The following is a 12,828-nucleotide window of genomic DNA, read 5'->3' on the forward strand; positions in this document are numbered from 1 at the left end:
GGAGCAGCAGCAGTCCATCTAAAAGTGTCAGAAGTCCTTTAAAAGAATTTGCAGAGCAAAGAATTTGCTGCTTTTAGCAGCTCAGACTGGACAGAACTAAGGAAAGCATGAATTTAAATATACAGAGATTCTTGTCAAGACCTGGTCTAATGGTCCAAAACCAAAATAAATCTGCAAATCTTTTTGTTTTAATTCTATTTCAGTCACTTTTGTTTAGAGAGTGTAGTCTAATAGTAAGTTAAAAAAAGCAAAAACCCCACATATGCCCAGGGTTCCTTTACAAACTAATCATACAAAGAAGCAGACCACGGAGCTAAATAGGAAAGACTAAGTCAGCTAAGCATGGAAACAGAAGGTCATACATACAAGAGGATCAATAAATCAAACAACTCAACAACTAGAACAGTTCCACAACAGCAACTACACATCACATTGCCTGATGATTTCTGAGGCCCTGTAAGCACAAATGTAAAGCCACTTAACCTGCAACTTCAATCTATACATCTAAAAACCACAAACCAGGCGAGAAATTTGGGTGTAGTGATGGATGCAGACCTAAACTTAGAAAAACACATTAAGACAATAACAAAGTCAGCTTACTATCACCTCAAGAATATATCAAGGATAAAAGATCTGATGTCTCAACAGGACCTGGAAAAACTAGTCCATGCATTCATCTTTAGTAGGCTTGATTACTGTAACAGCATCTTTACAGGTCTACCTAAAAAATCAGTCAGACAACTACAGCTCATTCAGAACTCTGCTGCTCGAGTCCTCACTAAGACCAAAAAAGTGGACCACATCAGTCCAGCTCTGAGGTCCTTACACTGGCTGCCTGTCCGTCAGAGGATAGACTTTAAAGTTCTGATGCTGGCCTATAAAGCTCTGAATGGTTTAGGACCAAAATACATCAATGACCTCCTGACCCAGTATGAACCTTCCAGATCCCTCAGGTCATCTGGATCCGGTCTTTTATCAGTTCCCAGAATCAGAACCAGACACGGAGAAGCTGCATTCAGCTTTTATGCTCCTTATATCTGGAACAAACTCCCAGAAAGCCTCAGATCAGCTGAAACACTCAGTTTATTTAAATCCAGGTTGAAGACTCACCTGTTCTCAGCTGCATTTGAATAAAGCACCAAATCCACACTTTAAGCTTAAATTTCAAAACTTACATTTAACTACTGATTTTATCTACTGTTCTGATTTTATCTGTTTTGATTTTATATACTGTTGTTTGTTTGTTTGTTTGTTTGTTAATTAGTTAGTTAGTTTATTTGCTTGTTTTAATCAATTTTAAATCATGCTTTTTATTTGTTCTTGTTTCTAATGTCTCTGTAAAGCACTTTGAATCACCTTGTTGTTGAATTGTGCTATACAAATAAACTTGCCTTGCCTTGCCTTGCCTTGCAGATCAGCTCAGTCTGCTCCACAGACACAAAGTATTAATTGTTCAAGTCTGACTTGTATGTTATGTCTTTATAACTATAACATATTTATTTCCAATTTTCCCTTTGTCTTATGGTGTAGAATTACTATCTGGGCTGACTTCTATTTTCCATGAAACATTAAAGGCAGTGATGAGAAACCCTGATGGAAAAAGCTACTTTCTCTTCGTTTCAAATTTTTCCACGTCTAACGTGACTGGAATGTGCAGCAGTGTACAGCATGTCCCTGCCTTTTCTGAAGAAATGTTCTTCTTGTTGCCAGGTATCCACACACTACTAGAGAAAATGTGATTTTTCCACCTTATATGCTGAAAAACAAGTAAGCTGTGCGTTTAATACACTTGAACATTGGTGAGATATCTGCTGCGTGTTTAAGTTAGAAGTGTGTTTGTGCCACATTTTTGTTAGGTGTGTGCTGCTGACTTCCAAACCTGCCAGTGGCATAACGCAGCTCGTGCAGGTTATGAAAACCTTAAAGTGAAGCTGCTCACAATAAAAGCCTCCACTGAAAATGAGCAGTCAGTGGAAAAAAAACCCAAACAAAACAAAAGACAAGAGTCACAAACTTTGCTGTGTACATTTCAATATATTTGCCCACTCCAAGAAGTACGACATGAAAAAATCATTATTTCACCATTTTTAAACAGGATAAGAAAAGTAAAGTGTACATCAACAATTAACATAGTGCACTCATATTAATCTAATATCTGTATGAAGGGTTTCTGCCACAAAAATGTTTAACCTCTTGGCTACCAAAGAAAGTGGAGCTCAATGTTGCACCGTACAGTAGCGCGATCAATCTGGTTCAAGTAAACTGTATCAATACTTAGGCAGTAAAGATCTGATTGAACTTACTCTTTAAAAGCTCATATTATGCAATAGCTGCAATACTATTTTAAAATGTTACGCACTTCTAATCAATATTTTTTGTCAAAGATTGATTAAATGTACTGGTAACACTTAATATAATATGACATAATATGGCCTGCAACTAAGGGTGTCATTCCACTGTAAATAAATGTCATTTCTATGCATTTTAGTTAAAACACTTTTAATCTGTTTATTTATTTTGATTGAAATTACAATGTGCTGTAATTATATTTACCTACCAATACTTAAAAGGTAGGGACACTAGAATAAGGGGGTAACAAGTCTGATTTTTACCGGAAACAAAGAAATAATTTTGCTGTAGCTAAATTTAAGCATTCTGTAAATAATTTTAAGAAGCGAATCAGTAATTTTAGGTCGTGCATAAGCAATTTCAAGTATTGCTTAAATTCATGGATTTTACAGGAAAAGAGACAAATTATATTTTAGGTAATTCTATGTACTCATAAGTAATTTTAAGTACAGCCTAATGTCTTGGTAATTTACTGGAAAAATAATATTTCCTCATCTTACAAGCACTCTGTACTTTTTGGGGTGTGGGGCGTAGTATAGAGTGGCTTAACCTTTCAGGTATCTTCTGTATACATTTCAAAGTTATGTTTGAACAGTATGTTTGAGCAGCTATGGCTGCATCATTATCATGTCACACAGGTCTTTAAATTGTGATGGTATTCTTTTCATATTCAAACCTTCTACCCAGCAAAGATCGTGACTATCCAGTGGCCAATTTAACAGCTAAAACAGCAGAACTGTTGTTTTAGCTGTGCTAGTGAAGTGTTGGTGAAGCAGATAAATGGAGCTACAATGAGCAATGGGCCAACATTTAGTGGGCCTGTTTAAGAGATGAATCCCCAACATAAACATGTACAGTTGTAATTGCACTACATTTTTCAGTGTTGTGGTTAGTTTCTTGCATTACCACTAAACAGCTGACAAAATGCCACTGTGACATGAAAACATGCAAACATGCAAACTAAGGGCAGATTTTATAACCTTGTCTATGAGTTCATGTTCCTCTGGCTGCAAAAGGGTGATATAAGCAGAAAAGTTTAAAGGCTAGAATTACTTCTCTGAAATGTTTGGGATATGTGGTTTTGCTCCACAGTCAAGCCCTTCCATTCTGTGCCATGTAGGAAATATACACAGACATTTGTTCCAGGAGTAAAGTCGTTTGGAGCTCGGTGTCATGGGTTATTTTCAGGTCTACTTTGTAATCAGCCCATCGTTTTTTGTTTTTTTTCCTTGGTTCGTGCAGCTCACATTTCATGTCCTTCTGCTTCCCTCATTGGTTGCATTACTGGTATAATTTTATGCATTTGTTTCCTTTTCTCAGACCTTTCACTACTGTGAAGTCCCAATCAATGAGCAGGCATGAAAACAATCTGCCAGTATTTTTTTAATAAAAATAAATGATATAAAACCAGTATACCTTGTCCAAGGCGACCTCCAGACAGAGCCTCCTTTGCTGTACCAAAGCCCAGCTCTCGACACACCACTGTGGCAGACAGCAGGCTCCACTTGTCATCACATATGGTGCCCCACTCTCCATTTTTCAACACCTCCACTCGCCCCTCGCCTACGATGGCCCCACCACGGAGACGAACCAATGGTTGCTGAAGACGACAAACACAAACACCGCAAAAAGAGGTCACTGTAAAAACTGAACTATCCAAAAAACAAAAATCACATATTTGAGTTATTCTAGTACTTTCAAAACCCTAAAAGCTGAACTTTTCCTTCTCTGTGATGAGAGAGCAGAGGCAGCAGACTGGGTGGTTTTATGTTTATAGAATAAGCTATTAATGTGATTCTCCCATTAACTGTTTGCATAAACTGAAAGTGTTTAATTTTACAAGTAAAGCACGGTTTGGAAATCTGGTTTACTGAGCTTTGTATTCACAAGGAGAAAACCCAGACATCTTTATGTGTGGGCTCTGGAATAAGTTTTCACTCAGATTTCCTCAGCACTATTAACATTAACATTAGAACCATAAAACAATCATTAGTCTAAAAATGTGACACATAGATAAATGTCAGGATCAGGGTAAGTGAGGCACCGGTTTACTCTAACCCTCATGGCGTATGTGAATGTAGGACACGGGCAGGTATAAAACCTTAGAGACACTCCTGACCAGCAAGTATCAGCAGTGGTACAAGGACACACAAACTGTGACCATGATGGTGGCAGGCTGTTGGACACCACATCGTCAAAACCGACAGAAGGGCTTCAGTGGCTTAGGACAGTAAATTTTAATGAGTGTCACAATGCAGGAAGTCACACTCTTTTATGTATGTTGTTACATAGCAGCCATCTTGTCAAAATAACACTAACACCAGCCCAACTTCTAATGCTTGGGGTAAAAAAAAGAAAGTCGTCCAATTTGTTCAATATCATTTACACCATTAAAGCAGACAGGTATGTTACAGATATTTTTGGAAGGAGACAAGCTGCTTGGGTAAATATGAGTTTTCTAGACACAGGCCTTCATGTGTATGTTTGACTCAAAACAACTTCCAACATATTGGTAATGAAGAGATATTCCCCTTCATGCCAGCGATGTTCACCCAATGAAAGTGACTTCCTTTTCATTGGCAACATTGCCACTGTGCATAAAGCCATTGGTAAGGATTGAACGACCATGCCAAATACTTCAAAATGCTGTCCCCATCCTCTAGGGCAGGGGTGTCAAACTCAAATACACAGTGGGCCAAAATTCAAAACTGGAACATTTATTAATATTTATTGAAAAAAAAAAAAATCTTCCTCCAGATATAAGAATGAATCTTTTCTTATGGACTCAAACAAGTTTTGCTGAAAAACTGAATATGGAACAAGCAAAGCTTAATAATAAACAATATATATATTAGTTGTATAATACCAGTAGGCCAGCTCTAATAGTAATTTGGTATGGCTTTGCGGGCCAAATGTAATTAGGCTGCGGGCCAGAGTTTGACACCTATGCTCTAGGGTCACGAACTCTCAACCTGCAGTGAGAATGTTTAGAATGTGTTGGAGTTCCAAGATGAGACCGAGACCCTGATGTCATCCCTGTGGTGGCACAATGCAAAAAAACTAATCATAGCCAGAGGAATGTGGATATTGGGGGTGGCTGTAGCTCAGGTGGCAGAGCAGGTCAGCCACTAATCAGAAGGTCGGTGGTTCGATCCCAGGCTGCCTCCTGGCTGCCAAATATCCTTGGGCAAGATACTAACCCCATGTTTGCCCACTGGTGGTGGTCAGAGGGCCCGGTGGCGCCAGTGTCCGGCAGCCTCGCCTCTGTCAGTGCGCCCCAGGGCAGCTGTGGCTACAATGTAGCTTGCCATCGCCTGTGTCTGAATGGGTGAATGACTGAATGTAGTGTGAAGTGCTTTGGGGTCCTTAGGGACTAGAAAAGCGCTATACAAAGTTTGGTTTATTTTGTTTTTATTTTTTCAAATTGGTAAGTAGACAGTAGAATACAATAACATAACAAAAACTTTCTCTTACCAGAAAGTCTAACATGCTGGCAGCGATAGATCTCTAAGCACATAACAATTTCAATGTAATTTGTGATTGATTGCATCTTTTATATTACTAAGCATGTAAATTAATGTAAGATTTTTATATTTCATAGCCACATAAATGAATAATAATAATAAAAGGATTACCTTCAAAAGTAAGACAGTTATATTAAAATGGGTTTCCTGCACTAAAAACTTAAAAGAGGTTTTGAAAGAACAAAGAAAACCAAATAAATATACAGAAAATACAAAACTATTCTCTTAAAAGTAAATAGTACATAGAAAATGAGCTGCCTTGGTGGAAGTTTGCGCTTGTGGAGTGCTTTTGTTTATTTTTGTTTTGTTTTTCAAATTTTTAAACTTGGGTTTAAGGATATAATTCTTTTGAGTCAGATCTGCAGAGTGTGTTGGACCATTTGGATCATGATGTCAGGGACACCACTCCCATCCATCCACCATCTGTGGAACGTGACAGGATGCCTGCAAGCTCCGACCTCACATTAGACCATGAATGAAGCCACGCAGAGATAAATTCTTCTTGGCTTACTGTCAAACTAAGCTAAGAAGAATTCATGACCCCTGACATCTTAAGAGGGTGCGAGTGAGAAAATGGGCTTCTTTACCTACTGTTGAGGTCAGATGTCAGAGTGAGGACAAGAACGACCTCTGCAGAGCTGGCAGGGATTCAAGTGTTCAAAATGAAAAGCTGTGGAGGATGAACAAACTGAAAGCCACGTGGTCGAAACAGTCTTGCTGTGGATTATTTTCTAATTTAAATGCATTGATTTTCTACACATGGTCGAAAGTGTAAATGCCCAAGTTTACACCCTGACCTAACTGAATATTTAAAGCAGCCTCCGCTGCCGCAAAGATGTCGGATGGTTGGATCATCAGAGGACCACAAACCTAACCCTAGCCCTAATTCTGTCTAGGCAATCAGAATATCAAATTTGTGTTTTAATTAAATTGTTCTCCCGAGGCTTGGCAATCAGGGAACACACTCATTTTAACTCAACACACATCAAAAACCATTTACATTTTTCCCCAAAAACTCATATTTGCCTTTCCCTTGGGGTAGAATTAGTATTCTCAGCCCTAAACTCTAACACTGAGTCCATACTCTCAGAATATGTTTTTGGCTCATGTGCCCCTAACAGAGTTGTTACTGGGGGTACTTATAACCCCAAACGATAAATCTTTCACTATAACGTTAGCTAAAAAACCACTGCAAGTTTAGTATTTTTTTTATATGTCACTTTTATATGTCACTTCAAATGTGGAAGAATCATATAGCCACATAGAAGGGCTTTCCTGCACTTTCCTGTGTGTATGAATCACTAGTACTGAGGACACAGCTGAAAAACTCATACACTGACCCGAAACACCAACAACTGTAAAATGATGGTTTGAATGCAGGAGTAACTGTTTTAGTAAGCGATGATGGCACAACAACCAAAACTATTCTGCAAGTCAAGAACCAGCAATGGCAGAGGCCTTTCTACCCCACAGTAGAGCAGGGCGACATGACCAAAAATATTTATCACGATATACATTTGAAAATTTGTGATAACGATATATATTATTTTTAAGAAAGTGCCCTATGTCTTCATCATAAAAATGGGATGTGTCGGTGATTTCCCATGATACACCTATTCACTAACTTAGTTGAAATTCGACTTTCCTTAATCTTGCTGACAGAGACAAAAAGAAAAGAACAGCAAACGGCTATAGTGAACATCAAAATTAACACTGTCGTGAGGCCATGAAGTTAAAGACAGCAGTATTATGTCTAAAACGTAAGGTGTGAGGTGAAATCCTCTCTAACAACAGCTCGTAGCTGAAATGTTGTGGCCGAAATCTCCAACTGTGGCAGATTTGAGATATTTTCAAATATAATCTTATCTGCAAGCAGAGGAGTTTGGAGCTTCAACAGACTTTTACTACAGATGGCAGTGATGGAGTAGGAATGAACATTAAGGTTTAAAAAAATCATTTATGAGGATGGAAACACATTTTGACTTTATCTGCTTGCTTTCTATGAATGTTGTCAAATAGCAGTAAATATAAATCTAATTTTTGCGTGTTTTCGAGAGAACTCCACAGGGCAGCTCTAACCCTGCGAGTAAAGAGTGCATCTGCTCAGCTGTCCCTGCTGCAAGACAAAAGATTTGTAGCCAAAGCATCAGAAAGAAAAAGATTACATTTTCCATTTTAGATTCTTACATCTGAGCAGAGAATGAATCACGCCTTCAGGAAACAGTGATTAGCCTTTGTGAATTACATTTAGAATTCATGAAGTCAGCCTGAGCACTCACTTATGCTACTACACAGTGCTTTTGGGGAGGGCTTGTTTGAGTCATATCCTTATCGTCCTGAATTTCTTAGAGAATAAAATTTAAATAAAGTATGAAAACTACCCCAAAGATACAGCCTTACTAATTCTGGGTCTTATACTTAAAGAAAGAATAATAGTTGACACTGGTGCTGCTGTTCTTTCCCTGCCCTGAGAGTTTTACAAGACTGGGCCATTTTTTAAACTCTGAGATGACAGTAACTAATTTTGACAAAGGCATTTCCAAAGCAGCTCCAGCTGCAGTTCACCAAGCGACATGGAGCCATCCTTGCTTAACATCGAACCAAAACATTTCATGCATTCACCCTCTATATCAGAGCCAGTGAACCGAGCTGAACTCAAGCAGCTATTTCCTATGTCAGCTTTGTTTACCATTTCAGTTTGTTCACACCATTCATGCAGCACCCACTTATCGTTACATCGCTTGTTGTACTGACACAATGTGGGGTTTTTTACCTCTTGCCGGAAGGCCTTCCTAAATCCCGTCATGAGTGTTGGGGCAAAGTCTTTACCAGGCACGCAGCTCACCACCACAGGCAATCCTCTAGGGCAGGTCCCATTGGACTTCTCCAGTACAGCCTGGCCCAGTTTACAGCTGGACAAGTGTGCTTCATTGCCAGTGCAGTTGACAGAGTAGTCCCAGTATGTGGGCTTTCTCCTGCGAGCAAACATCCTGCACAGATAAAGGAGATGAGAAGAATTTTCAACTAGGTATAACACAATGTTACTACTTCTGTCTTATTTGAGAGCATTGAGCTGCACTACTCAAGATTTTTATATAAACAACAGGTGCAATAACAATCTGTGATAAGGAAGGTGTTACAGTCACAAAGAATTAACAGCCATCTCCACAGTTCACTGAAGTTCCACTGTACATGTTCGTGTCACTATCTGCTTATTAAAACATGACATATCTACATACTACTGCCAGGTGCAAGGCCATGACTGCCCACCGTATACATCCAACCACTGAAGAATCGTCAAGACAGTTTCTGTAGGTGGTATGACCTGAAGTTGTAAAGTTGAAAGTCTGAGGTGTACAAAGCAAACAGGAATGGAGACAGCACAGTTTGCTACTGTAGCTAGTCACTAATCTGAGATGGTTGAGGTGTTTACTGACATTTCTTGTAGCTTCTCTCAGCAGCAGCAGCGGCAACTGAATCAGGTTAAATACAGTCTATGCAGCCTATGTGAAAGACCAGATTACAACAGGACAGACAGCGTTTAGTTTTCATTTGCTGCTGGCGAGAAGGAAAGTCCAAAGGAGCAGCCCAAAGATGAGCTTTGCCTCTAAAGCAATTTGAACACATATGCGATGAATATCAGTGCTGCCTTAAAGGACTAACGATTTAATAAAGTAGTTGTCCTAAAGCTGTGAAAGTTTACTTTCATAAAATCTCATTAAAAAGGGTCATTGTCAAGTTACGATTTTCAAGACTTAATTAACGTTAAGGTTAATGTCATCCTTCACTACAACTTTTCAACCCCAAATTAATTATTATGTTTGCAGTGAATAAACAAATGGTTTTTTTATGTCTCGTGATTTAATTACAATGATTAATAACTCAGCTTGTGCAAATAGCAGACTTCTGTGTTGTAAAACAGTTTTATAAAGTCACTATCTATATACAAAGTGGACACTGAACATGAACCAAACTAGGAGTAAAGTCAGACTATTGATTCATTTCATCCTGTTCTCTCTCTTAAGATTAGGATAAATGTTTAAAATGTTGCATGTTCTTATCTCCTGCCCTAATATTAACCATGGGAGACCTAAGTTGTCATTGGTGACAACCCCGAAGACTAAACAATCTTCCTTAGTGTCATCTTTAGACATACTAAACGCAAGAGAAAAGTTTCTAGACATTAGTTCTTACAATGTCTTGATGAATCATCCAGGTAAGTACGTCGCAGAAAGTTGATTATTTTCATCATTTATTAATTCATTTATTCACTCTATGAAGAAGTCAACAGGATGAGTGACTAAACAGTTCTACCACTGAAAACGCACCATCAAGAATCAACTTTCTGGAATTTACTTACTTGGATGATTGAACATGCATCAAGACATTGTAAGATCTAATGTCTAAGAACTTTTCAAGAGATTAAGCATGCAGCCCTTTGTTCTTTCAATTTCCATGTTCATTGTCAAATAATTTAGAATATAAGTTAACTTACAGATCTAGCAGTTACTCAATCATTTTTGTGTGCAACAACGTTATAGCCTCAAGTCAGTTTTAACTGCTGTCTCAAGTCCCTAGTGGGGGTACTCCCCTTATAGCTTTTTAATAAGGTGTGCATTTTATAATCTTTTGATCTATAATACTAATGCCAAGCTGTTCTGCTAAGTCACAATAACCAGAAACCAACAATGTACTATTTACTATTTTAGTACTATGTACTATTTAACTCAATAATGTTCCAGGTCAAAACACTGAATATGTACTGTTTTATAACTTTATAAATTCACTTTTTACATTTCATGAAGACGCTATTGTGAAAATCTCAAGCCAATAGGACAAAAGACAAATTCAGGATTATGAAACTGTCACATTTATTTTATAATGTCAGCCTGTGAAAGTACACTGTGGCCAAAGCAGGCTGACACGTAGATGGAAAGTTAGGAAGCTGCTGCACTCTGCTTTGGTTACCTAAAGCAGAGGGGAGACTTCCAACTCAGCCAGACAGTAAATTTAAGGTTAACTTGAGTGCCTGAAGTTTTGTGGTACACCATGATTAACTTGTGGCCATTTGGCCTAATGTCAGCAAGATTTAGATTTCTCAGCAGTTCCTCGCACACTGCAAAACTTTTTTGTAATGCACCTATACTGAAAATACAGGAGTCAGGCACGAATTTTGCTGTAAAAGGCCTGTAATGTCAGGAATGTAATGGGACACACATTAGAGGATTAAAGATTATTCCATTGTTTACAATGCTTGGTCCTGGCACATTGCAATACAATGCCTAAACTGCAATACTGAACATTAAGCTTTGATATATCTATTATAGGTGTGAAAACAGAATATTTAACAGGGACATGTCGTGCTTTTCTGAATTTCATTTACTATATACAGTTTTTAAGGAAGGTGTTATGGAGAGATTTCACAAGATCTCAGCCTGTTCTGAACTCATTAACAATGCTGCAGTTCACATTTGTGAATTTTAACATTGCTAATGAGTTCGGAGCAGAGCAGAGAGTTCCCAGAAGCAGCTGTCCACATTTTAGCCTTTGCTGTTAAGGATGGGTTAGGGTTGTTTAGTGGGTTGTTGGACTGACCATTGGTATAGTTTGGATGATGGAAGTGCACAAGCAGTTGACATCCAGCCTCTGTTTGTGTTTGTAGCCTTTCAAGGTTTCCAAAAGCCAGCCAGTCACATAGTAGTATAGGCTGATTACTACATAGGCTGACTGTAGGGGGTGGTGTGTGGATTGAGGAAGGTTAGAGAGAGGAGAGCAGATATATATAATCTGAACAGCCAGATAACTGGCAAGTTTTCTTTATCTCTATTTCATGCAAATGAGAACCCAGGAAAATAATATATATGATTTTCTTTATTATCATATATATTATTAGTTTTAATCAAAATTACTAAAAAGTATGGGCCAGATTATTTGTATGTGCCATGGCTGATAATAAACCAGCTGACTCAATTGTTACATCTGTACTTTTTGCATTTGGAGTATATGTGGTTGAAACACAACGCTGAATGAACTGCAAATCATTTCCTGGGTTTGGCTTTGGGCGTTTTGCTTTCTTTCTTGATAATTACTGGAAAATTTTAGGTGTTGTGATAGAGATGCACAATAAAGCTGCAAGGAGCAGAGGTAGTGATGGTAGATGAGTTAAAATACCTGGGGTCAACCATCCAAAGCAACCAGCAGAGTACAAGAGAGGTGAGGAAGACATTGCAGGTAGGGTGGAGTGGATGGAGATGGGTGTCAGGGTTGATTTGTGACAGAAGGACAGCAGTAAGACAGGAGTTCGAGCTGGAGATGTCAAAGGTGAAGATGCTAAGATTTTCTTTGAGAGCACCAGGACCACCAGAGGGATAGCTCAGGTCAAAAAGTTTGGAGACAAAGTTAAAGAGAAAAGGCTGAGATGATACATTGGCAGAGGAGGTATATTTAATGTATTGGACCAAGGATGTTGAATATGGAGATGTCAGGCAGGAGAAAAAAAGGGAGTGAACACAAAAAATCCATGAATGTAGTGAGGGACGATATACAGAGGATGGTGTGACAGAGCAGGATGCTAAGGATAGAGTGACATGAAGGCAGATGATCTGTTGTGTTGACCCGTAAGGGGAGCAGCAGAAAGAAGAAGATAAAGATACACAATCCACAAAGATTTCAGTAAGAACCTGAAATTTATCAAGCCTCCGCAGAAGTCTAACCCAGTTGGTGTACTGAGCTGCCAGAGTAATGAAGTGATTGAGGTTAGTCACTCATGTTGGATTTGGTCAAACACTGTAATGATGATGTATTCATTTGAATTTTTTCAGCCCCCCTTCCACGTTGCTGTACTCTACAGTTTGAGACTTAGATGAATTTCGCAGCAGTGATCTGCACGTGCTGGTTGAGAAATCTACCAAATCTATATATATGTAATTATATATATTTTTCATCCATGTGAGGC

At 38.6% G+C, this 12,828-nt stretch overlaps 1 protein-coding gene across 2 annotated transcripts in view; it reads right to left on the reverse strand.

Annotated features, from left to right (window-relative positions):
• loxl2b (lysyl oxidase-like 2b) overlaps positions 1–12,828 on the reverse strand; it is a 51,522-nt gene that overhangs the window by 17,886 nt on the left and 20,808 nt on the right. For both annotated transcript variants that reach the window (XM_004565802.6, XM_076890660.1), the window contains 2 exons: positions 8,647–8,863; positions 3,766–3,949 (listed from right to left, as the gene is read on the reverse strand). In XM_004565802.6, the coding sequence (XP_004565859.1) occupies positions 3,766–3,949; positions 8,647–8,863 (401 nt within the window). The remainder of the gene's footprint in view (positions 1–3,765; positions 3,950–8,646; positions 8,864–12,828) is intronic.

Source organism: Maylandia zebra, linkage group LG12, assembly GCF_041146795.1.
Source record: "Maylandia zebra isolate NMK-2024a linkage group LG12, Mzebra_GT3a, whole genome shotgun sequence".
NCBI lineage: Eukaryota > Metazoa > Chordata > Actinopteri > Cichliformes > Cichlidae > Maylandia > Maylandia zebra.